We start from the raw sequence: 27837 nt of genomic DNA, 5'->3' as shown, positions 1-27837 counted from the left end.
AGAAGAAGTGTGCTTCTTCTACGGTAAGCAGCCGCCTACCTTATTTTCCCTTGTAGAAGAAGCGCTTGGTGCATGCTGGGATATATGACTGCGGGAGGCGTGCCGAGTTTAAACTCAAGGCGATCAGTCACACAGTAGAACACGGGAATAGAGCAGCAGCGAGAGATTAACATTAACAGCAGCGACACTGACTCGTTTAATGACGACTTCGACGAGACGTAGCCAGGAATTTTGGATGCTGTATTCGCCCAACTGTTTGATTCGAACACTGAAGAAGAAGAATTTCAGGGATTCGTGGATGAGGAATAACTTAATAAAGTGAGCTTTACATGTCTATTTTGTGTGTTGTGTTGTGTGACATTATCGTTTGAGCAACGTTGAGTTATTGATATATTATTGCTTTGCACTATTTCGAGTGTTACTATATTGTCATTGCACTAACGTTTGATTTACCGTAACAGTATCTGACTTTTTTTTACGTTTTTATTGAATCAGGGAAAAAAATAACAAAACAGCTGTTTATTCATTTTGGGATTGAACGGAGTTGTCAGAACGCTGGTTTGTAATCTATTAATTAAGTTTGACTGACCTATCTGACTGTTTTGTTATAAGTAAATGATAAATGGGTTGTACTTGTATAGCGCTTTTCTACCTTCAAGGTACTCAAAGCGCTTTTACACTACGTCCACATTTACCCATTCACACACACATTCACACACTGATGGAGGGAGCTGCCATGCAAGGCGCCAACCAGCACCCATCAGGAGCAAGGGTGAAGTGTCTTGCTCAGAACACAACGGACGTGACGAGGTTGGTTCTAGGTGGGATTTGAACCAGTGACCGTCGGGTAGCGAACGGCCACTCTCCCACTGCGCCACGCCGTCCCCGTTGACATTCCCTTTAGCGCAGCTCCATCTAAAGGGTGCATAACGTAACCCCAGCCTCTACTGTAGCATCTATTCTATGCGCCTTATAATGCGGTGCGCCTTATAAATGAACAAAATATTGAAATAGGGCATTCATTGAAGGTGCACCTTATTATCCGGTGCACCTTAGTGCGGAAAATACGGTACATGAAAACATTTCAGGTCCCCTCTAAAGCACTCATCCTTTTTACAAAGCTTCTATTCAAGTCAGTTTCAAGAATGTAGAACTGAATCCATTCATTTCCTACCGCTTGTCTTTTTTGGGATCGCGGGGGTCGCTGGAGCCTAATTGTTTATCTCAGGATATCTCATTAAAGTAGGTCTTCACATATTTTTCATGACAGTAACCCTAATAATGTTAACTCAATGAACAATCCTACCGCTCAGCTCACTCAGAAGTTCTCGGCTCATTGCCGAACATCTGGAGTTTCCTTTTCATCCCATAAGCTCGTTTTGATTAGAAAGTTGTTAAAGTTGGCACATAGTTGCTAAGTCATACTGCCACGCTTTACTTTTTAAAAACTCTCGCCATTTCAGTGCCGTCCTTGCTCTTTTTACAGTCCATGTTTTTGATTTGTACTCTCTCACAAGCTCTGCATGAGCCAGACTGACGTGTTGTGTAGTAACGATTTGCTGTACGTTAGAAAAAAATCTGTCAGTGCAGGCAGGAGGGACAGCGTCCAATACAACTTCCTGCTTGTGGCTTGCATACTTGCCAACCCTCACGATTTTCCCGGGAGACTCCCAAATTTCAGAGCCCTTCCGGAAAGTCTCCAGGGGCAACCATTCTCCCGAATTTCTCCCAATTTCCACCTGGAGAACTATATTGGGAGCGTGCCTTAAAGGCACTGCCTTTAGCGTCCTCTACAACTTGTCGTCACGTCCGCTTTTCCTCCATACAAACAGCGTGTCGGCCCAGTCACAAAATATATGCGTCTTTTACACACACATAAGTGAATGCAATGCATACTTGATCAAAAGTCATGCAGGTCACACTGAGGGTGGCCGTATAAACAACTTTAGCAATGTACACCCGCCCCCCTCCATTGTAAAGATGGGTTTCTATGTTGGTTGTTTGTTCCATTTTATTTTATAATTAAGTCCACCATGTTTACATGGTTAAGTTTTTAGTTATGTTACCTTGATTTCAGCTATGGTGTCATTTTGAACATTGTTTTGTCTGTATATTATATGTGTAATATTTGAATGATGATAAATTAATGTGTTGTGGCAATTGTGGATGTCTCCAATGCGACGGTTTGAGGAAACAGTTGCTTTTCCAAACACATCTTTAATAGTGAACTGCTAACATGAGAATGCTCAACCAAAAGTGCTTAAAGTTTAATGGCTTTGTAAATATGCTGAGACAATATATTTATTTTATTTTTGGCCAAAGTAAAACAAAGCAAACAATCTGAAGTTGTCTTTATTTTTAAGTTATAATGCCAAGATTTTACCAATCCAGCTCACGTGGAAATGGATTTTCCTCCCTGCAGCACCTGAGCTAAAATTAGTTTGAGACCCCTGAGTTAAAAGGAAATGAGCATTTAATAGTAATTATTGCGTTAACTTTGACAACCCTATTTTTTACATAACTTTGTGATAAGTGTCAATGATGAATTTAAAAATACAACAAAACATATCAACATACTCAGAAACAGGCTACTGTCGGCTGCAACCACATTAAAACATCAGCAAACTCAACTGTCCTACTCGTCGCGCACCCAAGCACACAAAGGCAGGACATGTTATGTTTACGGCAGTCAGAAATAACAAAACTCTTAATGCTACACAACTGCCAGGTCGCTACAGTAAGCCACAGTGATAAAGAACCACCTGTATTGTGTAAAGTTGCAATCAAAGTAACGTACCTCAAAGACCGTCTTAGCAGCATAGCCTTGGACATCATCGCGGTTAATGACAATCTGGATGACACGGTACCAGACCTCTTCACTGACATAGTCGCCAGCAATACGGATGAGGTTGAGAATGGTGTCAACGTACCACGAGTAATCAACAGCATACTTCTCAGCCAGTATGGCTACTTTGAGCACCTGGTAGACAACAAAAAGCTCAGTCATTAGATTGTGTTGACATAATTCTTGAATCAAATAGATTTGTTTTTAGTAAATCAATCTATTTAAATGCTATTGTTCAGGCTGAATTGCCTTAAATATTTGGCACTGAAGAGAAATTATCTAGAAATCTCATGTGCCAGTAGTTCTAACCTAATTTAGTTTAATCACTTGAGTGTACAGTAACTACAAAGATAATAGCCCATTCTTATTTGAGCGGTTTTACGCACCATCTCCTCTCTGATGGAGTAGTCTGCTGTCTCTAGGTAACTGAGCATCTCAGCTACGATCTGTTTGGCATTGCTGCGATCGCACATGGCATACAACAGATCTGCCGCTCTCTGTCGAACACTAACATCTCTCTCCGTCTGCAGACACCAAAAAAGAATTTGTTAGAAACCAAAAGATGGGGAAACGGTAGAGATAAATCTATCAAACGGAAATATTAGGTACGTAGTGTGTCAGATGTATTGTATGGTTTTCCAAACAGGTTGTGATTTGTTGGAAAATGGAAACGGGTCATTAAATATAGTGTGGATTTAAATCAGAATGTTATTGATACACTATAAAACTCTAATTTGATCCTATATTCAAGTGCAATGCATCACCTTTAGGGCATTTATGACCGTCTCAATGTGCGTCTTGACTGCTTCATGTGAAAACTCAGAACTGGCCAAAGTACACATGCTTTCCAGAGCCAGGTAGCGCAGGTTAGTCTCTCTGTGCTGCAGGAACTGGCCCAGTTGATTACAGGCTCGCACAAGCAGATTGGGCTCACTGTGCAGGACAACATACCGTGGAAAGAACATTTCAGAAAAACACAGTTACAGTGGAACCTGCTTTAGTCAGACACATTTATGTCGACAACCCGTCTATGTCCACTAACTGAACAAGTGACAGTCCAGTTTTTTCTTATTACTAAAAAGTGCCTGCTGAAGTTGGTGTCGACACACGTGGATGACTTCTTTTGTTTACAAAAAATGAGGCCCAGAGGCATAATTTCTTTGAAAAATCAAAGCACCTTCACTTTAAAAAAAACTTCAAAATAATACCTTTTATTTTTCCACAGCAACTTTAGGATGTTAGCTACTGGAAGAAAGATTTTTGCATGTACAAAAGCTTTGTGACATGCAGCAGCTCAGTTAAATAAGAGTATAACATTTATGAAATCACAAGAATCTAAATAAAATATGCACAAATGAAAAAAAAACGTGTGTAGGTTAAAAAGCCTTTATCAACGGCCATTCATTTTAAAGCTAGTTTCGGTTAAGTCGACAACCGTTTGTCAGACAGTTCGAGGGCAGTCGACATAAATGGGTTCTACTGCACAAAAATTACAAATTGTATCCTGTAGTGGTTATGTATGTTTTCTGTGTATTTTCTTGCACTAAAAATAAAGTTCATACCCTAAACACTTACCTGTCGTAGTGGATGATAAGAGAAATAGCCTCAAAAAGGATAGCATTCTTAGCATTAGAATGCTGAACCTTCTTTGACTTGGGTGGTTCCTGGGCCTTGTTGAGGATGGTTTCTAGACACTCCACCAGACGGCCCTTTACAGCTCCATCTTCAGGTGGAGGATAGCATTGCAGAAGACGCAGAAGCTTACAAGAGAGCCATGGTGCTGGAACAAAGTAGTAGGTGTAGTCCTGCAGGTCGGTGGAGGCTGATGACACAATCTAAGTAACCATTATTACATGTTAGAGAAATAGGGGTGGTAATATAAAAACAAAAAAAATCCCATTTGAATCAGGATTCTTATTTTTAAGGCCATATTCACGCTTACCTCATCGCAGGGCCAACACAGATAGACAGACAACATTCACACTCACATTCACACCCATCCATCCATTTCCCACCGCTTATTCCCCCCCGGGGTCGCGGGAAAACCTTCAGCAAATAAAGTGGAACATAAACGGCTGCATTACACTGTCAAGGAAGTTATCAAGTTAGACAAACATTGAACAAGTCAATGTTTTGTCACGTGAACAATAGATTTATATTCTGAACTTTGTACAATAATAATGTATTTCCAATCCAATCCAATCCACTTTATTTATATAGCACATTTAAACAACAGGGGATAGGTTGATTGGCAACACTAAATTGGCCCTAGTGTGTGAATGTGAGTGTGAATGTTGTCTGTCTATCTGTGTTGGCCCTGCGATGAGGTGGCGACTTGTCCGGGGTGTGCCCCAAATCATCACTTTCAATTACCGTATTTCCTTGAATAGCCGCCGGGGCGCTAATTCATTTAAAACCTCTTCTCACTCCTGCGCTTATTCAAGGCATGCGGTAAAAGTAAGCAGGCGCTAATAATTTTAAAACCTCTTCTCACCCCCGCGCATACCAATGGCATGCAGTAAAAAATTGAGTGTGTTAAAACATTTTTTTATAAAAAATTATTCTACGGCCGCGGCCCGGTGGTTGAGGACCACTGCTCTCCAACATGTCATTGCGCCCATCTTTGCACCATGCTATCTGCGTGCCAGTAGGACACATGGATTTCGCAGCTTCTCATACGAGATTGCAATGCATACTTGGTCAACAGCCATACCGTTTACACTGATGGTTGTGATATAAACAACTTTAAAACTCTTACTAATATGTGCCACACTCTGTGAACCCTAACCAAACAAGAATAACAAACACATTTCTGGAGAACATTGGCTCTGTAACACATTATAAACGCAACATAAGATGTACCCAGAATTCCAATGCATCCATGACTCTTGGCTATATTATACACGCGCCCCCAACCCCGCCCACCTCAACCGATGCATGTTTTGGCCATGTACATGGGGCAAACGACAGGGAAGGGGCCAGCATCTCCAACATGTGTGCTCAAATCTAAACGTGCCTGGATTCATGAACAACCTTGCATGTTATTAGTAGCATGTTCTGCATGACAGTAAATACAATGCATTCAGTTCAAGTGCGACTTACTCTGCTGAGTCGAGACACCGCCAAGGAAACACAGGTCTTGAACTCATCTGGATTCTTCTGGCTCAAACAAGTGATAAGTGAGATGGCTGCAGTCACCACTCCCTATAAAAAAAAAAGGGTGAATAAGTGTTAATCCTCAGTGATACCTCAGTGCAGCAGATAATTGACAAAAATCCTTTATCAATAGAAATAGAAAATAATTGATATAAACTGTTTATTTCAATTAGATTTACAATGTCCTTATAGTTACAGGCACGCTTTTTGCCTTGCAGAGAGCACAATCAAACACTTACCATTCCCAGTTTAAAGCAAAGAAAATAAATCAATGAATATGCAGGGGAGCGAATGCCGGTGGTGATCAACTTTACTTAGACTCATATAAAAAGTGGCAGCGGATAAAAAGCCTGTAAAAATTACTGTCCCACAAAATGAGTAATATTATTAGGTCTGCTTACTGGCGGGGGGCCAGTTCATTGCCCAAGGACTGCAATGTGCCCTTTAGAAAAATACAGAGCCATATTTGCTTGGGGCACACTTCCATGTGCAGCCCCATCATTGCATTGTATGAGGATTTAACTTATGCACATATGTATTATATTGCTTATGTATCATTAAAACACTCAACGTATCAGTCTAAATAAAATAAATAAATAAATAAATGGGTTTTACTTGTATAGCGCTTTTCTACCTTCAAGGTACTCAAAGCGCTTTGACACTACTTCCACATTTACCCATTCACACACACATTCACACACTGATGGAGGGAGCTGCCATGCAAGGCGCCAACCAGCACCCATCAGGAGCAAGGGTGAAGTGTCTTGCTCAGGACACAACGGACGTGACGAGGTTGGTACTAGGTGGGATTTGAACCAGGGACCCTCGGGTTGCGCACGGCCACTCTCCCACTGCGCCACGCCGTCCCTTATGGAACATCAGTAGTAATTTTTCCTGATTAAGATTAATTTTAGAATTTTGAAGACATGTTTTAAATAGGTTAAAATCCAATCTGCATTTTGTTAGAATATATAACAAATTGGACAAAGCAATATTTCTAACAAAGATATATCATTATTTCTTCTATATTTTCCAGAACAAATATTTTAAAAGAAATTCAAAAGACTTTGAAGTAAGAATTAAATTTGATTCTAAAGATTTTCTAGATTTGCCAGAATATTTTTGGGGGAATTTTAATCATAACAAGTTTAAAGAAAAATTTCACAAATATTCTTCGTCGAAAAAAGAGAAGCTAAAAATGAAGAATCAAATTAAAATGTATTTATTATTCTTTCCAATAAAAAAAAAAATAATTTTCTTGAACGTTGATTAAAATTGGCAGGAAAGAAGAGGAAGGAATTTAAAAAGTAAAAAGGTATATGTGTTTAAAAATCATTTTTACGGTTGTATTTTTTCTCTTTAAAATTGTCTTTCTGTAAGTTATAAGAAGCAAAGTAAAAAAAATAAATTAATTTATTCAAACAAGTGAAGACCAAGTCTTTAAAATATTTTCTTGGATTTACAAATTCTTTTTGAGTTTTGTCTTTCTAAGAATTAAAAATGTCGAGCAAAGCGAGACCAGCTTTCTAGTAAATAAATCAAATTAAAAAAAAAATAGAGGCAGCTCACTGGTAAGTGCTGCTATTTGAGCTATTTTTAGAACAGGCCAGCGGGCGACTCATCTGGTCCTTTCGGGTCTAGAAGTGTTATTTCCTAGCAAACAAATTAGTCTATTATTATGCAATCAATATTTTAAAATCTTTTAATTTAAAATCCAATTAAACCCAATTCTTACCATATGTTGGTCATTGAGAAGGTGCACCACGCGGGATGTCCACTCCCCCATCAGCACCAAATCAGGGGATGTCTTATAGAGGCGCAGCAGACAGAGGGCAGCTGACTGCTTCACACTATCCATGGTATCACTAGGGAACAACGTTGAAGTTAAGTGTAGCTTCAAGGCGGCAAAATGACAAAACCACCATAAAAAACAAAATCATGTCTCCCACTTACCCAGCAACCAAGATGCGCGGGATTTCACTGGCGAAGGCCTCCGCCATCTCACGGCTGCCAACGTTGGCAATGCAGTGAAGAGCCAGGCACATGAAAGTGGGGTTGCGGCTGGACAGGTCATTTTTGATGGCGTTGTTAATCAGACGGATGAGCTCACTGTTGCTGTTGACCAGCACTGAGATGAAGAGATAGCCCTGGAGAATGAGAGGGAAGGATGAGATAGGAAAGATAAACAGTACCATTGCTCAACACAAAATGACCCAATCAAACATGTTCCTATTATGCACTCTCTGCAATCCCAATAAAGTCATACTATTTGTTTTTAATACACAGTGCCAGACCCAAACATACCTGATTTAAAGATATATTTCATGTCAAACAAGTCTTTAACTTGTTCTTTCTTTTACCCAAAATTATCTAGCCTTATCGCAAATGTCTAATTTAAATGGCATTTTTAATTTGTGTCTATGTAAGTTTGTCAGTGGGTCACAATTTATTATCTGCTTTTTCTATCTGGAGGAATTGCTTTAAGTAAATGAGATTATTAGTGTAATGCCTTCTAATATGAAAGCTGTATCTCTGTTTATGGAAATGGTAGACTTCACTGCATTATCAGGCAGATGGACAGGACCATGTACCGTAGAGTAAGCCAAGGATTACAAATGGGTCTCCGGGCATGACAACAGACAAAAAAACACACCCAAGGCAAAAAGGGACTGTATCAAGAAGAAGCAAATTATCACATCATAATCCTCAAATGGCATACCCAATCTACAGACTTTAATCCTATTGAAAATTAGAGGCATACATTTAAATTTACACAATCAGAAATTGTTTTCCAATTGACTAACATTAATAGTTATTCAAATCTTAAAATCACAATAAAAAGGTCATATGTGGTTAAGCACTTTTTCTTGCAAGAGTTATCAAAAGAAGGGAACATTTGAAGACAAGGAATAGACATAACTACTTGTGCTTTGCAGATAAAAATTATAAATGGCACAATGGGTGATTAAACGTAGACTTCGTGACACAAAAAAACCTTTTCTTTAGAATGTACAGCTCAACTAGCACATTTTCTTATAATCTCTATTGAGTTGCACATGTGAATTGGGCCAAGTGGATTTGTGTGGAACCCTGTGGGAACTCAAGGAATGTGGTGTAGTTTTGGACCTGCTCGTCACAGTTCCGTGGAAGATGGGTCTCATACAATTCAGATATCCAGACCTGCCAACTTTAAGGAATTGGCCCTTGGGCCACAGTTTCGACAACCCTGCTTTAATGGCTCATCAAGGTTGAGCGTGTGAAATGATGTCAACTCACATGAGCAACCAACTGTTGTCGACTGTATAGCTTGTTAGCCTCAATCATCCCAAGCGGTAATTAAAAAGAAAAGGGAAGTGTTATTAGAGCTGAACTTAATCATGGCTAGACAAGGAAACATCACTTAATTTGGCTGTGCCACAAAAACATTGCAAGTGCCCTTTAAAATCTTTTATAACCGTGGTTACCTGAAAGGCTGCGTGGGTTGCTTAACGGTTAGTCAAGACATATGTCAATGCAAAGAGGAGTATGGGAACTTCGACTGGTGTGCTGGCTGGTACATTTCACTACAAAATACACCCTAAAGGGACTTCAGATATTACTGTTACCATGCTTTGAGCAAATAAATGACGTGAATTCAATTAAATCATTCGGGGTCTTTTTTAAGTTGCTTTAAATTATGCAAGCAAATAACCTAATAACCTTACTCATAATTAATCTACATTCGAAAGTGTTATTATTCTAACAAAAAAAATATTATCTTTTAACTGACAGCACTAATATTTACATGTGTTTATTTATGGATAATGAGATGTGTATATTGTACAAAAGAAATCCTATATGGGGAATAAAATGCATCAATTGCGATAATTAAAATAATTATTATAATTGTTGAGCAATTAAATCAAATTGAGTTGTGCCCCAGATGATGCACAACTGCACACTTACTTATATTTTAAAATATGTCTCAAGTTCAAAGCCCTTTGGCTGTACAATTCCGAAGATGAAAAATAGGCCTTAAAAGTTGAGTTTGAACTGTCACCACACGACATCAATATTTCCGTCTAAGAGAACAAACACCAAAACGATTCTCCACAAGTATGCTTTTTCTTTAGTGTATACCACTATGCACTGAATCAGTCTGATTCACTAAATACATATTTTTTCTATTTTCACAAGTGTATGTGAAGACCGTGAACTTGTTTACATGCACTCTCTAATCCGACCCTTGGCCAAATGCTATGTGCCTCCACCGTGCTGTAGTGCAGTATTTCTTCACCATAGGTTCATTGTTGGGCCTCCAAAACATATCTGTTTTTCAGCTGTGGTCCATATGAGCCGCTACGTAACTCAGTTCTAATACACATTTCCAGCCACTTTGGGCAGTAATGACAATATCAAACAAACAAAAACAGTCTGGAACTAAAGTCATAGAAAAACTTATTTAGAGCAAAAGACCATGCTGCATTTATTTTCACCTAAATTTTAATGACAGTTTATTTGAGAAACATATATCATCATCATTATTGCTATTAATTTTGTTAGAAAGCACATATTTAACACTGCATAATTTTACGTAAAAAGATTTTTTTGACATAAATGCTTTCCTGATGTTACAGAAAGAGGATTATGTGTAAGCTTGTCTGTTCTTCTCATAAAATAAATCTTCTATTTGTCAAGCTATTTACACAATGTTTGGCTTTTGGGCAGACATATCTTTTCTGTCATCTTCATGTCCATCCATCTCTGTCGCTTTGTTATTTGATTGAATCAGGGAACATGAAACCCGCGACGTTTTTTCAATGAGTCCATGCTCCGAGTGGGTTTCAGCAAAAAAGGAACTTTTTTTCATGCAGGGAAAAAGGGCTAGTGGTTGAGAAGAGGTTGTTTCTATCTAATTCACTATATTTTTTTAATAGTAAATACTGGGCGAAGCGTGGCTAACTTGGTATAGTGGACAACCAGCAACTTGAGGGTTCCTGGTTCGATTTCATCTTTCACTTCACCTACATTTCTCCCAGTGCCACACTGGGGTAAATGCAGCATAAATGTAAATATTGGGTTTCTAAATATTAAACGCTTTGAGTCACTAAAGTAAAAACACTAAATAATTATAATTCAGTTCACTCCACATTATGTGTATATATTGTGTTTGCTGATGTAGTGTGAAAAAAACAAAAACGAAAACGATACCAATAAAAAGACAGATATCGGCGCTGATAAACCACCCAGCCAATAATCGGTCGCTCTCTAATTTCATTCTTATGTCACTAACTAAAGTAAGATTACCGAAGTTGGCTGTGACTGTTTTTCCGCACTTGCTGAAATATTGTCATTAAGATACAGACAATACTTTTCATGTTACCTTGTACTGTTATGATTGTTTTCTACTTGTGACTGACTAAAGAAACTCAGGCATATTTAACTCCGTTTTAATTCCATTTTGAAGAAAAAAAGTTGTGATGTTAAAATATGCCTATCGGATATGTTTCTTACACACGGGGATGTGCTGAGCCGGATTTAAAGGGTCTTCTTCGTAAGCAATTCGCCAACTATTAAACACGTTAGTTCTTAAAACAATTTCTTACTTCAGCTTCAGTATATTTATTTAATTGGTCTGCATGTGGGTGTAATCACTCCCCATCTCTCTGGCTTTGTCTTCTTTGCTTGTAAATTTGACGTTTTTAAGTAAAATCATCATTCAGAGACAGGCGCATTTGTGGAAAGTTTGCTCAGATGATACCTTGATCAAAGAGTATACATGCATAGAGAACTGGACTCAAATCACATAATCTAGGTACAGTGGAACCTGGATTTACGAACCCCTCTAATTGTAAACGTTTGGATCGGCCCAAATAGACCTCTGTGCGCGAACGTTATTCTGTTATTCATTTCAATCTGCCTGTAGACAAACATTGGGCTCATCATTGTTGCCGGAGGCGTCACTTGCTGCACAGGACAACACACGCTGGTCACTCAGTTCTGCAGCAAGTGTTACTGCTTTCGCCATTCACCAAATTTGTTCTATTTTGCCAACTGAATATGGTCCAAAAAGCCAACAAACAAGCCTGGAAAGAAAGACAGATTTGCTGTGGACTAAAAAGGACTACCTGTATTTATGAGGAGTAAGGCCAATAACGACAATACAGACACATTTTAAAGCGCTGTCAAAAACAAATCACGCTGGACAGATTGATGGTGTAGCGAGGACCAAGAGTCCTACTCAAGTTGGTTAAGTGGGATCAACACAACAGGAATAGATGAGAGTGAACCCCGGAAGATAATGACTTTCTTTTGGCTTGGAGAAGCACTACTGCTCCTCCCCCGACACCTCCTCCCGATATTTTTGCTCCCTCTCTACGTTAATCATTATTATTCATCTCTTTTCGCTTGCATGCCACCAATATTTGCCTACATAAGGTAAAATTTATTTGACTTTTTTAAGTGCAGCAACATTGTTAGATGTTTTTAAAAGCACCAAAAAGAGGCCTTTAGTGTGTGTGCGCGTGTTGACAGTGCAGCTTTCTGCTGATGTCGTGTTGTTTGGATGATACTGGTAAGATATTGTTGATCCATTATTCCATTATGTTTGAGATTTTTATATATATATGTATATATATATATATATATATATATATATATATATATATATTTACGCACACAGAATACATAAACTTTATACTGTCTCAAAAGTGTGTATTTTTTGTACTACAATTGGGACTTTTGTTAAGGCTAGAACCATTTATCTATGTTTACATACTTTTTTTTGAGAACACTGCTTCACTGAACGAATACAAACTTTTCAGTTTACAAATCATGTACAAGAAACAATTACGTATGTTAATGGAGGTTCCATTGTATACTAATCAGATTTTTAAATATAATTACTTTGTTTACCTGTGTTTTAAAGCTGGTTTCAAACCAATACATACATAAATTGAGTAAGTTTTTGTGAAACATACTGAGTGATGGCAAACAAAAGTGATGAAAACCATAGAGCCAGAGATGGACTTTATCCCCACCTGGGAATGTGGTATGCTCTGTCCTGACTGTTCAGCACAATAAGGCTTTAGTGTCAATAAGTTGAACATTTTAACAATAAAAGAACAGAATACACCTCAGAAACTCAGCTGCATCAAGTATATGCACTTTTTACACTTCAAGTGTTAAGAATGTTAAAATGCTCTTACCTATACAGTAAATAATGACCTAACAGATTAAAAAAACACTTAAAAACAAATTTTAAAAATCGCTTTTACATGATTTCCCATAGACAAAATGTGTCTGTCAACCAGAATGCCGGCATAGGATGTGTTTGACCTTAGATGCTTCGCTGTGCTACTAAAACAAAGACCTTTACGATAACTTACAATCTGCTTTTCTGTGTACTTGTTGGAACTCAGCAGGTTGACCGCCTCCATGTGTCCAAAGTCAATATCATGGCCAAGCAAAAAGATAAACAGCAACTTGCAGACATATTTCTTCTTGCTGTAGCCATCAAGAGCCTTGTCCCCTTTAAATTTGGAGCGAATGTTGGCCAGCTCCTTATTGATCCGTTTGATCTCCGCTTCCTTGCTTTTACCTGCCATGGGGAAAGACAATGGTAGAGTGTAAATAATCAATAATATTGTAGCATTGTGGCTTAGGCCAATTCAACAGGATACTTTCAAACCAATTAATCATGCTACATTTGATGCCACTTTTCGAAAACATACACAGAGGGCTAAAACAAATACCCTTTGCGCTATTTGTTCGCCCTCACTTAACAATAGGGATGTGTACCTTTCACACTTCAATCGATACAGTACCATTTCCCCATACCTTACGGGTAACAATTTTTGGTACTTTTGATTGTGTCCAAATGTGTTAATAAGTGTTAATTGTTTAATAGTATTAAAAAAAAACATTTATTTAAGACTAGGCCGTGCTGCCCAGTTATTTGTTTTCTTACTCTTGTGGTGTAATATTGTTTGTGACATTTGAAAAAATATATATAAAAAGAGACAGCAGAAAAAAGTAAATTCATATTTGTAAATATAAATTTTTCATGGTTTTTACTCACAGTTTGTCTCCTCAGCATCCAATTACAATTACATGCACATGGGTCATGGATCAATTATGCAAATGAGAAAGTGGTGTCAACACTACCAATCATTTCATTTTTCATTTATTTCAGGCAATGACAGAAAAAGTACAAGGTGGACAACATATAATAATATTTATTAATATGATGCAAAACGGAATGTACAATATTACATGCTTTTACTTTGAAGTTTACTTCAGTCTAAACAATAAGTCATTGTGTGCATGTTGTAAAGCACAATGACCAGAACTTGATAAAGCTAGTTGTTGACATGGGCTGGACCCATCATATATGATTATGCTGAGATAGGCTCCAGCCCCCCCAGCGACCCTGAAAGGGACAAGAGGTAGAAAATGGATGGATGGATGGATAGGTGGAGTGTTAACATGGATGGGCTACTTCTTGGTTCATGAAAGATTATGAACAGAAATGAATGCTGCCACTGTAATTTGTGGGGGTGGACAGCCCTATTGACGTAAATAACAGCTCAATTTATCCAGATCTTAACCAAAATTGTGTAATTTTTGTTGTGTGCTAAACAACATGTATTTAGTTAGCCCAACGACCCCATCGCTTCTGTATAATGTAGTTCATAAATTCTTTAAGAGATTTGGTATGTATATAAAACATTCTTCCAGTAGAGTTCTCTGTCTACCTGGTTTAGTGAGTATTCAGTTAAGAACATTCAATTTCAGCATTCCTTTTGGATTTAATCTCCCGCTGTAAATCTACAGCCCTTCAGCAACTTAACTTTATACTCACCCATGCAATATTTAAAGAATATTCAAAACAAGCGATTGGCTTAACGCTAGATGGATTAAATTCAACAAGTCTATTATCTGGATATTATTAGCTATCCTAATTTAATAATCTCCTTGCTAATTTCTCTTTTTAGCTGCTTATTCTCTGCTGTATCACAGTTCCAGTTAGACTTCTGTTTAAGTGTAAAATGTATATATTTTCATGTTAACTCCTTCACATTCAAGCTAGCTTAGATCCACAACTAGCATAGGTTTTCCTCTACTCCTCACTCCACTTGTGTGTGTGTGTCTGCACTAGATCTGCATTTCAAATATGTCAGTATTTCATATAACATACATAAATTATCGGTATTTGGACATTTGTCCATTGATTCAGAATCATCCACATATCATTTGTGATTCATTGAAAGTTATTTTTCCACCTCTACTTATAAACATTTTAAATTCCCAATCAAATCTACTGCATTATCTTACCTTGTTGTAACCAACAAAATAACCTTGTCTAATATTGTGTGAAATAAGTAACTAATATGTTACTTATTTTTTATCTACTAACCCGAGTTCCAAAGGATGCGAAACGGCAGTGGAATGTCATCGCCACAACGGAGGACTCTTTACGTTTTTAATAAAGTTAATGTGTCCGCTGCTCCACCACATAGACAGGAGCCAGATTACGTGGTTCGGGCATTTAGTCAGAATGCCCCCAGAACGACTACCTTGGGAGGGGTTTAGGACGCGTTCGACCAGTAGGAGACCACAGAGAAGACCCAGGACACGGTGGAGAGACTATGTCCCCCAGCTGGCCTGGGAATGCCTCGATCTCCCCCGGGAAGAGCTGGACAGAAAGAAGTCTGGGCTTCTCTGATTAGGCTGCTACCCCCTCAACCCGACTTCGAATTAGTGGAAGAATATGGATGGATGGTGTCCGTTTCAAACCACATGCAGAACGGCACCGACATGGCAGAGATGTTCGGCATCTCCGCGCTAAATATACTTATACAAAGCTTCTATATATGTCGGTCGTCGACACCAATTTGTTCAATTTAGCTAAAATCTGATTGTGATGTACTGGAAGTCATGCACAAACACAAAATAAAGTATCCGGTTTACTTTCAAAATAAAATAGTCTAAGAAAAAAATCTAAGAAGCATATCCTGAGCAGCTACAGTATATGGGGGCCTGTGTGAAAATACCATCTGATAACAAGGACCGGGAAGCATGGGAGTGGTTTGTAGTTGTTAAACCATGTGTAACACTTGCCAGGAATGATGTTACTGTTATGTTGTTGCTTGCTACAAAAAAATTAAGTTGTAGTTCTGCAAGGCAAAAGATTGTTGTCTTTTCTACATGTCAGGTCAATAAAATGGTGTTCATTTAAAAGAAAGGAAAGGCAAAGTGCTAAAACAAAAACAAAAAAACCCTGGTTTATGTATGGAAAAAAACAGTTCAAATAGCAGCAATAAAAACAAACTACCAAATCAACTTTTTCACAAAAAAAAGAAGCACTTTTGTGATGATGTAGTTAAAAAGCTGCACCCTGGTATATTCACTAAATGACGAATTCCTGGCAGTTTTAGCACTATAATAGACGCATTGTATAAAATTGTATCATTTATTAATTCTTAATATGTTAGCTATCTAATATACCAGTATTATATGTTTAAGCTTATGATACATCCGCATTGGTCCACAACGCGTCTGATTGTTACTGTGCCTTTTATTTCTTGCATTGCAAATGGACGTTGCTTTGATTTACAAACACCGTTTCCATATGAGTTGGGAAATTGTGTTAGATGTAAATATAAACGGAATACAATGATTTGTAAATCATTTTCAACCCATACTCATTTCTAATATGCCATAAAGACAACATATTTGATGTTCAAACTGATAAACATTTTTTTTTTGCAAATAATCATTAACTTAGAATTTGATGCCAGCAACATGTGACAAAGAAGTTGGGAAAGGTGGCAATAAATACTGATAAAGTTGAGGAATGCTCATCAAACACTTATTTGGAACATCCCACAGGTGTGCAGGCTAATTGGGAACAGGTGGGTGCCATGATTGGGTATAAAAACAGCTTCCCAAAAAATGTTCAGTCTTTGGTGTAGTGGGTAGAGCGGCCGGCGAGAAACCTAAGGGTTGCAGGTTCGCTTCCCACCTATTGAAATCCAAAAAATCGCTGCCGGTGTGTCCTTGGGCAGGACACTTCACCCTTTGTCCACGGTGCCGCTCACACTGGTGAATGAATGATAGGTGGTGGTCGGAGGGGCCGTGGGCGCAAACTGGCAGCCACGCTTCCGTCAGTCTACCCCAGGGCAGCTGTGGCTACTGATGTAGCTTACCACCACAAGCTGTGAATGAATGTTGAGTCCCACGTCTCTGTGAGCGCTTTGAGTGTTTAGAAAAGCACGATATAAATCTAAGTTATTATTATTATTATTTTACAAGAAAGAATGGGGCGAGGTACACCCCTTTGTCCACAACTGCATAAGCAAATAGTCAAACAGTTTAAGAACAACGTTTCACAAAATGCAATTGCAAAAAATGTAGGGATTTCATCATCTACGATCCATAATATCATCAAAAGGTTCAGAGAATCTGGAGAAATCACTCCACGTAAGTGGCATGGCCGGAAACCAACGTCGATCCCTCAGACGGCACACTATCAAAAATCGACATCAATCTTTAAAGGATATCACCACATGGGCTCAGGAATACTTCAGTATTCGCTAAATACAGTTTGTCGGTACATCTGTAAGTGCAAGTTAAAGCTCTACTATGTAAAGCAAAAGCCATTTATCAAGAACATCCAGAAATGCCGCCGGCTTCGCTGAGCCCGAGATCATCTAAGATGGACTGATGCAAAGTGGAAAAGTGTTCTGTGGTCTGACGAGTCCACATTTCAAATTATATTTGGAAACATCGTGTCATCCGGACCAAAGGGAAGCCAACCATCCAGATTGTTATCGACACAAAGTCCAAAAGCCAGCATCTGTGATGGTATTGAGGTGCATCAGTGCCCAAGGCATGGGTAACTTACACATCTGCGAAGGCACCATTAATGCTGAAAGGTACATACAGGTTTTGGAACAACATATGCTGCCATGTAAGCGCCGTCTTTTTTTATGGACGCCCCAGCTTATTTCAGCAAGACAATGCCAAGCCACATTCAGTACATGTAACAGCCTGGCTTCGTAAAAAAAAAAAAAGGGGTGTGGGTACTTTCCTGGCCCGCCTGCAGTCCAGACCTTTCTCCCATCGAAAATGTGTTGCGCATTATGAATCGTATAATATGACAGCGGTCCGGGGACTGTTCAACGACTGAAGCTCTACATAAAACAAGAATGGGAAAGAATTCCACTTTCAAAGCTTCAACAACTACTTTCCTCAGTTCCCAAATGTTTATTGAGTGTTGTTAAAAGAAAAGGTGATATAACACAGTGGTGAACATGCCCTTTCCCAACTACTTTGGCAGGTGTTGCACCCATGAAATTCTAAGTTAATTATTATTTGCACAAAAAAAAAAAAAGTTTATAAGTTTGAACATCAAATATCTTGTCTTTGTAGTGCATTCAATTGAATATGGGTTAAAAATGATTTGCAAATCATTGTATTCCGTTTATATTTACTTCTAACACAATTTCCCAACGTATATGGAAACTGGGTTTGTAGAAACATTTAGCTGACGTCATGACTTTGGCTAAAATAACAGTTATTTTTCACTTTACTTTGTATTACTTAGCTAGCTAGTAAAGTACAAGCTAACACTCTTACCGAGGTTGAGACCGCATCCTCCCTCCGGACATCACACATCATGCCACCGCTTTAAATGCTCGCACATCACAGATGTATAGCCGTAAGAGCATGGTCCTCTTTGCTAAATGAGCAAGGTATCCATGTTTTTAATAAGAATAGTAAGAAGTATTCTCACACTGTACATGTTTTCCCTGGCAATGTTTTTGAGAGTGGCGGCGGGGACCCGCTTCAACCCAGAAAAAATCAAGTGATGACGTTTCAACTATTGTCGACAAATATAATGTTTAGTCGACCATAACATTTCGACCATCGTTGCACCCCTACTTTACTTCAGTGTTTACTTAATGGTGAATGGGTTATACTTGTGTAGTGCTTTTCTACATTTGACACTATTTCCACATTCACACACACATTCCCACACTGATGGCGGGAGCTGCCATGCAAGGCCCTAACCACGACTCATCAGGTGCAAGGGTGAAGAATCTTGCCCAAGGACACAACGGACGTGATTCGGACGGCGGAAGCCGCGAATAGAACCAGGGACCCTCAGGTTGCTGTCAAGACCGCTCTACAAACCGAGCCATGTCGTACTGTTTATCATGTGATTATACGCGGATTTGCGAGACCTCGTATCTTGAATTGCCAGCACACATAGGGGTGTGCCCTTCCGTGGCGGCTATGTTTTGCTGCCGTTCCGCATCCTGTGGAAATCAGGGGTTACCACCGCATAATGTGATTTTGCGAGTTTTAGTTTTTCACTTCATTGTAGTTTTGAAATATCATGAGAGTGACACTTTGGACACTCCCATGTGACAGGATAGAACAAAAAACAAATCAAACTTCTTGCATTGTGTAATAGGGTACCAAATGGAAACGGTTAACATGGTTGTATTTGATCAAGCCTCGTTGAAAACTCTGTTATCCCTCCTGGAAACTGTAATTACTAACAAAACAGATCAGAATAGACTGTTGCTTTGCAGCCAACATGGCCAGGGCAATACACATAAAGCTTTTTGACACTTTAAATAAAAAAATAGTACACACCACTTTAAATCTAATTTAAAATATTTGTATGCTTGTGCAATATTTTAATTTTCCTGAAGGAACCCTACTGAAGGAATCAATAAAGTACTATTAAAACCTTTAGTACATCAGTATGTCGAATTAAATTATGGAACGGATTATCCACCCATCCATCCATTTTCTACCGCTTGTCCCTTTTGGGGGCGCGGGGGGTGCTGGAGCCTCTGTTAGCTGCATTCGGGCGAAAGGCGGGATACACCATGGACAAGTCGTCACCTCATCACAGGGCCAACACAGATAGACAGACAACATACACACACTACGGCCAATTTAGTGTTGCCAATCAACCTATCCCCAGGTGCATGTCTTTGGAAGTGGGAGGAAGCCGGAGTACCAGGAGGAAACCCATGCAGTCACGGGGAGAACATGCAAACTCCACACAGAAAGATCCCGGGCTCGGGATCTTTTTGTGTTGAACCCAAGACTACTCAGGGTCTTTGTATTGTGAGGCACATGCACTAACCCCTGGACCACCGTGCTGCCTTGTAACGGATTAACCAAAGAAATCAAACTAAGCACCATATGATTCAGTTTAATTGACTGTTCAAATAATAAGTGTTCACAAAGTACAAAGAACAAGAATTATGATGAACATCTTGAAATATTTTTTCCCCATTGAGACAAAGTATTTATGTAAGTAATATTTTATATGCTTACTATGGTATACTATGTATTTATCATTTGTTCACGGTTCTGTTACAGAGAAAGAGGAAATGGGATAAAATTGCTATGGTATGAAACGGGGTAGGATTAAATAAACTCGGCTTCTTCCCACTTCTTTTTGGACGTGCTGTAATGAAACAACCCGAATTGCGTGTGATGCATTACATTGTATCGTATGCATGTTCCAAATAAACTGAAACTGAACTGAACTTTGGTAAAATTGACATGTTAGAACGCCGTGTTATAAAAAAGGGATAGGATTAAATAAACTTGCCTTCTTCCTACTCCTTTTCGGACGTACGGGTAGGATTAAATAAGCTTGGCTTCTTCCTACTCCTTTTCGGACATGCTGTAATGAAACAACTCGAATTGCGTATGACGCATCACATTGTATCGTATGCATGTTCCAAATAAACTGAAACTGAACTGAACTTTTGTTAAATGGACATGTTAGAACACCGTGTTATAAAAAAGGGATAGGATTAAATAAGCTTGCCTTCTTCCTACTCCTTTTCGGACGTACGGGTAGGATTAAATAAACTCTGTTTCTTCCTACTCCTTTTCGGACTGGCTGTAATAAAACCACTGGAATCGTGGGATACATTACATTGTATCGTATGCATGTTCCAAATAAACAAACTGAACTGAACTTTTGTTAAATGGACATGTTAAAACACCATGGTATTAAAAGGGGTAGGAGTAAATAAGCTTGGCTTCTTCCTACTCCTTTTCGGACGTGCTGTAATGAAACAACTGGAATTGCGTGTGATGCATTACATTGTATCGTATGCATGTTCCAAATAAACTGAAACTGAACTGAACTTTTGTTAAATGGACATGTTAGAACGCCATGGTATTAAAAGGGGTAGGATTAAATAAGCTTGGCTTCTTCCTACTCCTTTTCGGACATGCTGTAATGAAACAACTGGAATTGCGTGTGATGCATTACATTGTATAGAATGCATGTTCCAAATAAACTGAAACTGAACTTTGGTAAAATTGACACGTTAGAACGCCATGGTATAATGGGGTAGGATTAAATAAGCTCGGCTTCTTCCTACTTCTTTTCGGACGTGCTGTAATGAAACAACTCAAATTGCTTGTGATGCATTACATTGTATCGTATGCATGTTCCAAATAAACTGAAACTGAACTGAACTTTGGTAAAATGGACATGTTAGAACGCCGTGCTATGAAAAGGGGTAGGATTAAATAAGCTTGGCTTCTTCCTACTCCTTTTCGGACGTGCTGTAATGAAACCACTGGAATCGTGTGATACATTACATTGTATCGTATGCATGTTCCAAATAAACTGAAACTGAACTGAACTTTTGTTAAATGGACATGTTAGAACGACAAGGTATAAAAAGGGGTAGGGTTAGTAAAGCTTGGCTTCTTCCTACTCCTTTTCGGACATGCTGCAATGAAACAACTCGAATTGCGTGTGGTGCATTACATTGTATCTTATGCATGTTCCAAATAAACTGAAACTGAACTGAAAGACATGCACCTGGGGATAGGTTGATTGGCAACATTAAATTGGCCCTAGTGTGTGAATGTGTGTGTGTGAATGTTGTCTGTCTATCTGTGTTGGCCCTGCGATGAGCTGGCGACTTGTTCAGGGTGTAACCCGCCTTCCGCCCGATTGTAGCTGAGATAGGCGCGAGCGCCCCCCGCAACCCCAAAGGGAATAAGCGGTAGGAAATGGATAGATGGATGAATGAACTGAACTTTGGTAAAATGGACATGTTAGAACTAGAAAACAGGGGAAACAACTGATTGCTATCAGCGTTGGTGAATAGGTGCCCAACAAGGATGCAAACAAAAATGAAAAATACATGTACTTACAATTCCTGATGTCCGAAATAAAAACAGCTAATCCTCGCATTCCATCTCCTTTGGACACAGCCGGCATTTTTGCAGGTTTCTGTCCGGCCTAAAAGGTGGAAAAGGAACCGCTGCTGGTCAGCTTCTTCTTCGATGGAGAGGACTTGGAGCGTAAAGGCAAGCTATTTAGCACAACTAGTAAATCGCCCCCCCCCCCCCAAAAAAAGGTGTACTTAGCTGTTACAATTGTTGTATGTCTACACAAGGTCTTAGCGGCGGTGACCAAGGAGGAGCACGGTAAATAAAACCTTATCCCCGTTAACTGTCTCCTTTCCGCAGGCGATGTCAAGCTATTTCATTCAATCCTCCTCGGGCGACGATTTCAAAAAAAGCGACGGACACGACACACGGCAACGGGAGTTAACTGTCGTTAAAACAACATAATGCGTTGAATATTGTTGGTAATGTTAGGCGAAGAAACGTTGAGGAAATGACCGCACCGTTAAGTTAGCACGCAGCGTTCGGCTAGCTAGCTAGCTAGCTGGCTAGCAAATAGCCTTCAAATACTGCAATACATCCCAGGTTGACCGAAACAACGCCGTCGTCAGTCTCGGTGGGTTGCCAAGCGGCGGTATGAAAGTACAACCGTGCTCTCTTTTAGCGTGTGGCGCCAAAAAAATTGGGCGGAATAGGAGAGATGGTGTAATTTGTACCCGTTGTAAATTCTCCAAGCCTTCACCCCGCTGCCTGGATAAAGCTCGTGACAGCAGGACGACCGCGGGACCGCGCACTGAGGCCCTCGTGCACGCGCACGCTCCTCCAAGTCCAGTAGGCTGCCAACATGCATCCATCATCAATTCATTGTTTATTGTCAATCGCAGTGGTTCTCAACCTTTTGTGAACATTTTTTTAATTAAGGTACCCCTTAATTGGAGCAAAGCGTTTTTGGTTGAAAAAAAGAGATAAAGAAGTAAAATACAGCACTGTCATTAGTTTCTGATTTATTAAATTGTATAACAGTGCAAAATATTGCTCATTTGTAGTGGTCTTTCTTCAACTATTTGGAAAAAAAAGATATACAAATAACTAAAAACTTTCTGAAAAATAAACAACTGATTTAATTATAAATAAAGATTTCTACACATAGAAGTAATCATCAACATAAAGTGCCCTCTTTGGGGATTGTAGTAGAGATCCATCTGGATTCATGAACTTAATTCTAAATATTTCTTCACAAAAAAAGAAATCTTTAACATCAATATTTATGTAACATGTCCATAAAAAATCTAGCTGTCAACACGGAATATTGCAGTGTTGCATTTCTTTTCACAGTTTATGAACTTACATTCATATTTTGTTGAAGTATTATTCAATAAATATATGTATAAAGGATTTTGGAATTGGTGCTATTTTTAGAATATTTAAAAAAAAAATCTCACGTACCCCTTGGCATACCTTTAAGTACCCCCAGGGGTATGCGTACCACCATTTGAGAACCACTGGTCTATTGCAGTGGTTCTCAACCTTTTTTCAGTGACGTACCCCCTTTGGACATTTTTTTAATTCAAGTACCCCCTTGAATTAAGTTGAAAAAAAAAGACATAAAGATGTAAAATACAGCACTATGTCATCAGTTTCTGATTTATTAAATTGTGTAACAGTGCAAAATATTGCTCGTTTGGAGTGGTCTTTCTTCAACTATTTCGAAAAAAAAGATATACAAATAACTAAAAACTTGTTGAAAAATAAACAAGTGATTCAATTATAAATATAGATTTCTACACATCAATCAATCAATCAATGTTTACTTATATAGCCCTAAATCACTAGTGTCTCAAAGGGCTGCACAAACCACCACGACATCCTCAGTAGGCCCACATAAGGGCAACGAAAACTCACACCCAGTGGGACATCGGTGACAATAATGACCCAGTGGGACGTCGGTGACAATGATGACTATGAGAACCTTAGAGAGGAGGAAAGCAATGGATGTCGAGCGGGTCTAACATGATACTGTGAAAGTTCAATCAACAATGGATCCAACACAGTCGCGAGAGTCCAGTCCAAAGCGGATCCAACACAGCAGCGAGAGTCCCGTTCACAGCGGAGCCAGCAGGAAACCATCCCAAGCGGAGGCGGATCAGCAGCGCAGAGATGTCCCCAGCCGATACACAGGCAAGCAGTACATGGCCACCGGATCGGACCGGACCCCCTCCACAAGGGAGAGTGGGACATAGAAGAAAAAGAAAAGAAACGGCAGATCAAGTAATCATCAACTTAAAGTACCCTCTTTGGGGATTGTAATAGAGATCCATCTGGATTCTTCTTTGAACTCCTCCACTTGGGGCAGGGTCTCCTACCCAACCCGGAGATGGCCCTCCACCCTTTTCCGGGCGAGAACCTAGGACTCTTGTTCACGAGTGGGGGTAGAGTGGATCGTGAGATCGACAGGCGGATCGGTGCAGCGTTTTCAGTAATGCGGACGTTGTATCGATCCGTTGTGGTGAAGAAGGAGCTGAGCCGGAAGGCAAAGCTCTCAATTTACCGGTCGATCTACGTTCCCATCCTCACCTAGGGTCATGAGCTTTGGGTCATGACCGAAAGGATTAGATCACGGGTACAAGCGGCCGAAATGAGTTTCCTCCGCCGTGTGGCGGGCCTCTTCCTTAGAGATAGGGTGAGAAGCTCTGCCATCTGGGAGGAGCTCAAAGTAAAGCCGCTGCTCCTCCACATCGAGAGGAGCCAGATGAGGTGGCTCGGCCATCTGGCCAGGATGCCACCCGAACGCCTCCCTAGGGAGGTGTTTAGGGCACGTCCAACCGGTAGGAGGCCACGGGGAAGACCCAGGACACGTTGGGAAGACTATGTCTCCCGACTGGCCTGGGAACACCTCGGGATCCCCCGGGAAGAGCTGGACGAAGTGGCTGGGGAGAGGTAAGTCTGGGCTTCCCAGCTTAGGCTGCTGCCCCCGCGACCCGACCTCATCGCAGGGCCAACACAGATAGACAGACAACATTCACACTCACATTCACACACTAGGGCCAATTTAATGTTGCCAATCAACCTATCCCCAGGTGCATGTCTTTGGAGGTGGGACGAAGCCGGAGTACCGGGAGGGAACCCATGCATTCACGGGGAGAACATGCAAACTCCACACAGAAAGATCCCGAGCCCGGGATTGAACCCTGACTACTCGGGACCTTTGTACTGTGAAGCAGACACACTAACCCCTCTCCCACCGTGAAGCCTGAACTTAATTCTAAATATTTCTTCAAAAAAAAAGAAATCTTTAACATCAATATTTATGGAACATGTCCACAAAAAAATCTAGTTTTCAACACTGAATATTGCATTGTTGCATTTCTTTTCACAATTTATGAACATACATTCATATTTTGTTGAAATATTATTCAATAAATATATTTATAAAGGATTTTTGAATTGGTGCTATTTTTAGAATATTAAAAAAAAAATCTCACATACCCCTTGGCATACCTTCAAGTACCCCCAGGGGTACGCGTACCCCCATTTGAGAACCACTGCAATAGACCAGTGGAAAAAAGGTTGAGAACATACCTTCAAGTACCCCCAGGGGGACGCGTACCCCCATTTGAGAACCACTGGTCTATTGCAGTGGTTCTCAAATGGGGGTACGCGTCCCCCTGGGGGTACTTGAAGGTATGTTCTCAACCTTTTTTCAGTGACGTACCCCCGAAAATGTCCACAGGGGGTACGTCACTGAAAAAAGGTTGAGAACCACTGCAATCGACCAGTGGTTCCCAACCTTTTTTCAGTGATGTATCCCCTTTGGACATTTTTTTAATTCAAGTACCCCCTAATCGGAGCAAAGCATTTTTGGTCACTGAAAAAAGGTTAAGAACCACTGCAATAGACCAGTGGTTCTCAACCTTTTTTCAGTGACATACCCCCTGTGGACATTTTTTTATTTCAAGTACCCCCTAATCGGAGCAAAGCATTTTTGGTTGAAAAAAAAAAGATAAAGAAGTAAAATACAGCACTATGTCATCAGTTTCTGATTTATTAAATTGTATAACAGTGCAAAATATTGTCTTTCTTGAACTATACATAAATATATTTATAAAGGATTTTTGATATTTGCCCAGCCCTGGTAGTCAAAACTGTTAAAATATAACAATTTAGTGGAATATTTGACATGGCTTATCATGTTTAAAGCAAGAAGTTATCAATTTCCTGCAAATATTCAAAGTTTTTTGTGGGGTACAACCTCAGACGAACGGCAAAATATAAAGACGCTTTAGCACTTGGCACAAGGAAAAGTTTTTGTGTCTCAATCTGTGGGGTGAAATTATGGAACAGCCTGAGTGACGAGCTGAAACACTGTTCAAACATTGGGCCTTTTAAGAAATTGTACAAATCTATTATTTTGGTCTGGTATAGGGGCAGCACAACAGGACAGGGGTTAGTGCATGTCCCTCACAATACGAAGGTCCTGAGTAGTCTGGGGTTCAATCCCGGGCTCGGAATCTTTCTGTGTGGAGTTTGCATGTCCTCCCCGTGAATGCGTGGGTTCCCTCCGGGTACTCCGGCTTCCTCCCACCTCCAAACACATGCACCTGGGGATAGGTTGATTGGCAACACTAAATTGGCCCTAGTGTGTGAATGTGAGTGTGAATGTTGTCTGTCTATCTGTATTGGCCCATTTTTTAAATTTGTTCATTTCTTCCGTTATTATTTGTATTATCTTCTGTGTGTTCTCTCCTGAACAGAACGTTTATATAAAGATTAAACATTCTTGGTCCCAGTGTTGATCCCTGGGGTACACCACGAGATATATCCAAGATATATTGTATTAAAATATCATGATTAACTGTTTCCAATGCTGTTGTTAAATCCATGAATTCTGCGGCTCCACATTCTTTACCCTCTATTGCTTTGGTAATTTCGTCTGTTATTTTGATTAATGCTATTGATGTTGAGATATTTTCTCCAAATCCAAATTGGTCCCCCACGAGCATCCCACTTTTGTTGATAAATTTATCTAATCGGCTATTGAATAGTTTTTCCACAATTTTGGAGAAGTGTGCAAGTAATGAAACTGGTCTGTAGTTAATGAACTGGTGTATGTTTCCATTCTTATGAATTGGTACAACTTTTGCAATTGGAGTCAGCGTTGTAGTCAACAAGCTCCTTCTTTTTCGCTATCCTCATGTCGTACCTGGACATGCATCCTCTACTGTTGCCAATTCTGATACCAAGAAGTGTTGAGTTTTAACTTAATCTGTTACTCGCGATGGAAGCTCAAAACACTACAAGAAAGATGACAGGGAGAAGACTCTCTTGAAGTGGAGCCACGTAAATAAGACCGCCCACAAAACAGGGCGTCTTGGACAGAAAATAGCTTTAAAACAGTCAGCAGAACATGATATATGCAAAATGTTGGCCAAAGAACCACCATTATGTGCTGTGTAGACGACAAAGAAGAGCTTCAAATGTGGAAAAACATACTAAAAATAATATCTACTTAATGGCGCTAAATACCAGTACCATTATGCTCAGGAGGCACAAGGCATTAAAACAACGTTGAGAACTTGTGAAATTAGGTCCTGACGTTGAGCAACTCAAACATAAAGTTGGAGCAACACGATTTTTGACAACGTTTAATCACTGTTGGGTTTTGA

The 27837-nt window shown here is 39.7% G+C and overlaps 1 protein-coding gene across 5 annotated transcripts in view; it reads right to left on the bottom strand.

Moving 5' to 3' along the window:
- The window catches only part of LOC133541055 (AP-2 complex subunit alpha-2-like), a 45632-nt gene extending 22618 nt beyond the window's left edge, over positions 1-23014 (bottom strand). The window contains exons 1-10 of one of the 5 annotated variants that reach the window (XM_061884127.1): positions 22891-23014; positions 22199-22286; positions 13369-13580; positions 7955-8148; positions 7737-7866; positions 5948-6049; positions 4421-4680; positions 3610-3778; positions 3232-3369; positions 2798-2980 (exon numbers count right to left, since the gene is read on the bottom strand). In XM_061884127.1, coding sequence (XP_061740111.1) covers positions 2798-2980; positions 3232-3369; positions 3610-3778; positions 4421-4680; positions 5948-6049; positions 7737-7866; positions 7955-8148; positions 13369-13580; positions 22199-22265 — 1455 coding nt within the window. In that variant the 5' untranslated portion in view covers positions 22266-22286; positions 22891-23014. The other 4 variants (XM_061884128.1, XM_061884129.1, XM_061884130.1 and 1 more) reach the window with 4 other exon arrangements.
- Between the last annotated feature and the right edge of the window lie 4823 nt (positions 23015-27837).

Source organism: Nerophis ophidion, linkage group LG23 (assembly GCF_033978795.1).
Source record: "Nerophis ophidion isolate RoL-2023_Sa linkage group LG23, RoL_Noph_v1.0, whole genome shotgun sequence".
NCBI lineage: Eukaryota > Metazoa > Chordata > Actinopteri > Syngnathiformes > Syngnathidae > Nerophis > Nerophis ophidion.
The sequence above is the reverse complement of the archived record's forward strand: the minus strand, read 5'-3'. Positions and strand labels throughout refer to the sequence as shown.